At 38.5% G+C, this 4,683-nt stretch overlaps 1 protein-coding gene and 1 long non-coding RNA gene across 2 annotated transcripts; both read left to right on the forward strand.

Annotated features, from left to right (window-relative positions):
- The first annotated feature begins 293 nt into the window (after positions 1-293).
- Positions 294-1,913, forward strand: LOC133785406 (zinc finger BED domain-containing protein RICESLEEPER 2-like). The gene is made up of 2 exons (XM_062224647.1): positions 294-1,148; positions 1,542-1,913. The coding sequence occupies exons 1-2, from the start codon at positions 294-296 to the stop codon at positions 1,911-1,913; spliced, it is 1,227 nt and encodes a 408-aa protein (XP_062080631.1).
- Positions 1,914-1,922: 9 nt separating this feature from the next.
- LOC133784168 (uncharacterized) lies at positions 1,923-2,229 on the forward strand. Its single transcript, XR_009871175.1, has 3 exons — positions 1,923-1,983; positions 2,067-2,122; positions 2,198-2,229. It is a non-coding gene; the product is annotated as an uncharacterized LOC133784168 (long non-coding RNA).
- The last annotated feature ends 2,454 nt before the right edge of the window (positions 2,230-4,683 follow it).

Consider the following 4,683-nt stretch of genomic DNA (forward strand, 5'->3'; position numbering starts at 1 on the left):
TCTACCCAAGATGTTATCGAATCTAATTTTGTCGATGATGTTGATTATGTTCATTCAACACATACACAAGAGGCACAATCTCTAGGAAATACAAGAGATGAAAGTGAGAGTAGAAGTACTAAAAGAAAGAGAACATCTCTTGCATGGGATCATTTTACATTGCAAAAAATTGATGGTAAACTGAAGGCAGTTTGTAACCATTGTGGGGGGAAATTAGGGGGAGAGAGTAGTAATGGGACTAAACATTGCTTGCTCATGTGAAAAGAAGCCCAGTAATAAAGGAACAACTTGCCATGAATCCTAATCCTAATGCAAGTCCTTCAGTCACAACTTACAGTTTTGATCTTGAACTAGGGAGAAAAAAGTTAGCTCAAATGATCATTCTACATGAATACCCTTTATCGATGGTTGAGCATAGTGGTTTTATAGACTATTCAAATACTCTTTGCCCTATGTTTAAAATGTTGTCAAGGAATACAATTAGGTCTGATATTTTGAAAATGTACAAGGTTGAGAAGGAAAAATGTAGCCAAAATTTGGAGAAGAATAGAAGTAGAATAGCTATAACCACTGATATGTGGACTGCCAATCATCAAAAGAGGGGATATATGACTGTGACAGCTCATTTCATAGATGACTCTTGGAAGTTGCATAGTAGGATTATAAGTTTTAAGTATGTACCATGCCCACATGATGCTGTAACACTTACTGATACATTGAGTTCGTGTCTGTCTGAATGGAATATTGAAGACAAGATTAGTACAGTGACTGTGGATAATTGTACAACTAACGATGCAATGATTCCACTTTTGAAGGAAAAATTTAATTCTAACTGTTTCATTTTAAAAGGAAAGCTACTTCACATGTGTTGTTGTGCGCATATTTTGAATCTTATTGTCAAGGATGGCTTGCCTGTTATTGGTGATAGCATTGACAAGATTCGAGACAGTGTTGCTTATTGGTCGGGCACACCAAAGAGGTATGAGAAATTTGAGGACACTGCTCGTTCTCTTGAAGTGACATGTACTACAAAGTTATCAGTTGATTGTCAAAGAAGGTGGAATTCAACTACAAAGTTATCAGTTGATTGTCAAAGAAGGTGGAATTCAACATACTTGATGCTCAACATAGCTTTATTGTACAATAGAGTATTTGAATAATTAAAACTACGTGATTCAAGGTATGTTAGATAAGCGCCATCAGAAGATGATTGGATTAGAGCTCAAAAATTGTGTGACAAGTTGGAAGTGTTTCATGAGGTGACAGAGTTGTTTTCTGGAACCAAGTATCCTACCGCTAATCTTTTTTTCCCAAAGATGTGTCAAATTAAAATGAGAATCAAAGCATGGATGACAGTAGATGAGCTATTTATTAGGGACATGGTACCTCAAATGATGTCTAAGTTTCAAAAGTATTGGGAAGAGATTCATGGGCTTATGACTGTGGCAGTTGTTTTGGATCCAAGATATAAGTTTATGTTGATCGAATATTATTTTCCTACCATTTATGGAAATGATCAATATGAGATTTAAATTGAGAAGGTCCGCAAGCTTTGTTATGAGCTACTAGAAGAGTACAGTTTTAAGTTTCCTAATCTTAGAGAAAGAAGTCAGCAAATGGATAGTGTATCAGCATCTTCTCAAACACAAATAGATGATCTATCTAACTTTGACACATATGTTAGAGTTGCATATGGTGTAGAGAATGTGAAGTCAGAGTTAGAACTCTATTTGGAAGAGAAATTGATACCTAGGACTGATGAGTTCTTTGATATATGCAATTATTGGAAAGTAACAGGACTCAAATATCCTGTGTTGAATATGATTGCCAAAGATATATTTGTTGTGCCTATTAGCACCATTGCTTCGGAATCTACATTCAGTACTGTCTGTAGACATGTGGGTTCACACTGAGCGAGACTTCATCCTTCTACATTAGAAGCATTGATATGGACTCAAAATTGGTTGGTAAATGACAAAAAAGGTAAATATACTTATCTTTATATATATATAAATTCATATTTTATTGTATTATTTCAATATTAATTTTTTTTATTTTCTTTACAGAAGCGACTCCACTAGTCACCATGAATGATGAAGATAATGATGTAGATCCAACTATGGTACTTAATTAAGTTTTTATAAGTCATCAAATAAATTATTAACTTCTATTATTAATACGTATATTTTTTTTGTAGGAGCCATACATAGTTGATCTTGATGATTAAGGTAGCATATCAATAAAGAAGAAGAAAGTCATTTGATTCTTTTGAAGCATCAAAAGTGGAGTGCTATGTTGCATATGATAGTTTTATTTTACTTTGTTCTCTTGAGAAACTTTCATTATACTTGGCGAATTCTTGATTTAAATGATGATATAATGATATGATTTAATACAATTCTCTCATGTTACTTATATACATGCATAATATGTAAAATTGACATTTTATATGTGGTTTAGAATATCCTTAATTTTAAATATACTTTAGGTGTAAGATTTATAAAAAAATTATTCCATAACTACTCTATGAAAGAATTGTAAATATTGAAAAATATGTTTTATTTAATTCATCCTTATTCTTGTAATTATTTTTGTAAATTATAAAATAAAAAATAAAATAAAATATTTGAAGGTGTAGTTGACAAGAAGTGTAAAAAATAAGGATTGCAATAAAAAAATAATTTAAGTTTAAAGAGAATTCTAAAATTAAAATTTAATGTTTCTTAAAAAAAGGCAAATGGGGCGGGGTAAACCCGCTCCGATTAAGATGGGGTGGGGCGACCCGCCCCGCTCCAAGAAACTAATCGGGGTGGGGCAGGGCGGGGCGGGGTGGAAGTGGGGCGGGGCAGACCTGCCCCATTTACATGTCTACTGCACATAGTGGTCAGAATAGTACTAGAGTTTCGAGAGTGCTGGAGGGCTGCGTCAAGGAAACTTAGTACTACAAGAGGGCTTAAGGAAGGCATGATGGTGCTTGAGTTTACATGTGGGCCGGAGGACCTTGCTATTGGGACTTAGTGACCATAGAAGCCTAGAGAAGCTGCCGGGAGGGGCAAGATGCTAGTATAGAGCAGATGGATAGCTATGTGGACAGTGCACACATAGGGGAATCGACAGTGGTGCTACACGAAGTAGTTGACTCGAGAGTCACATCCTACGGGGTGCACTTCTAGATACGTTGTGTGCATGAAAACTTAAGGCGGTCAGACGTTCTTGTGTGTGGGCAAGTTGTCGAGGACACCAACAGTTGAAGTGGGGGAGAGACCTTCACGGTTCAAACATCCAAATAGCATACCAATGTTCCAATATGAAAACATCGAGAAGAGTTATCATGGAGATCATTAGTTGTTCATAATGTAAAGTCAAGGAGACTCAGAGACAAAGACAGAGCCAGTTACCTAAGGTGAAAGTCGTCAGGACTCAAGTACTAAGGTAACATCAGTGCAACATTTGCCTAAGGTGAAAGTCAGCAGAACTCAGGTACTAAGGAAACGTAGAGATGTCGAGAAGGGAAGAGTCAGAATGGCCGAAACATTAGTTCAACATCATCTTCAAAAGTGATAAATGGGACGAGGGATCACACAAGAAAAGCGGTTAGCTTGCGAGCTATACCTTGAGAGGTACACCTCGAGAAGAGAAGTTTTTCCCAAGTTGAAGTAGGGGAAGCCCACTAATTCATATGTTCGAAGGGTCAGGGTACTTGTTCAGTTTTGGTGTGTGAATCTAGAATACAGTGCGAAGACATGCATGACTGATGCGAGTAGGTCAGGTGACTAATTGAAACTGCAGATAGACGGTATGCATGGGCGTAGGCTGAGACCAAGATTGGGCAGGTTTTGTAGCATATTATGGGACATGCTTAGCGTTTTATGGGGACACATGTTTATGGGAACACAAGCCGAATGATTCAGAGAACATATGCCGAAGGGAGATAGCGGATTGGGACAACTTCAGACCTCAAGGGTGAGGTAAAGTGCAGCCAAGTTGATCAAGATTCAACATGCCATCTAGAGTTAGGCAAGGTTGATTTGGGGGCAGAACTTGAGGCACGATGCTGAGAGTCAGCATGAGCATGAGCCAGAAGGCAGTGTAGTGGTTTCGAATGATGCTAGATCATTGACCACATTGTAGAAGCTTAGAAGAGCAGTTATGCTTATGGTCAGGAGTGGCCATTTCGCATCAAGCCATGGGTATGCAGTAAGGCCGGAGGGCCAAAAGTCTGAGAGACTACTTCACGAAGTTTGTGTGCAAGGGTGCACTAGATACTGCATAAGGACTATAGTTGGCACTCATGCCACGTTGAAGAGAGACATTCCTTCAATGGAAGGATGTTTCGTAGGTGCCGTTGGGAATAGTTGGTTTGCGAACCTCACCCTTAAGGGTGCACCTTAATTTCGTCCTTGTCAATAAGAGAGTAGGCATTGGAAAATTGGCGGGAAAGCAAAAATCAAATGATGTGTTGGTTTTGGGGTCAGTGTTGCAAGGGTTGCTTGGTTGACTGGAGGGACGTAGTGAGGGACTCAGAGGAGTTCATGTGTGCAAGGAGTATTCGAGTGCAGCGGCACTACTTCATGGGAGAACTCTGAATAGCGACAGGGGCATAGGGTCTTTGATCGGGTCCAAGGGTGGACGTGGGATATCATCACCAAGTCAGTGATTCTACAGTTGTAGAGGGACTCGTGC

Source organism: Humulus lupulus, chromosome 6, assembly GCF_963169125.1.
Source record: "Humulus lupulus chromosome 6, drHumLupu1.1, whole genome shotgun sequence".
Lineage (NCBI taxonomy): Eukaryota > Viridiplantae > Streptophyta > Magnoliopsida > Rosales > Cannabaceae > Humulus > Humulus lupulus.

Bases quoted from the DNA above. Each gene is read 5' to 3' on its own strand.
- LOC133785406 (XM_062224647.1), top strand. From the start codon at position 294: ATGAATCCTAATCCTAATGCAAGTCCTTCAGTCACAACTTACAGTTTT. The intron at 1,149-1,541 runs GTATTTGAATAA...TAAATTGAGAAG, and splicing joins TAGCTTTATTGTACAATAGA to GTCCGCAAGCTTTGTTATGA.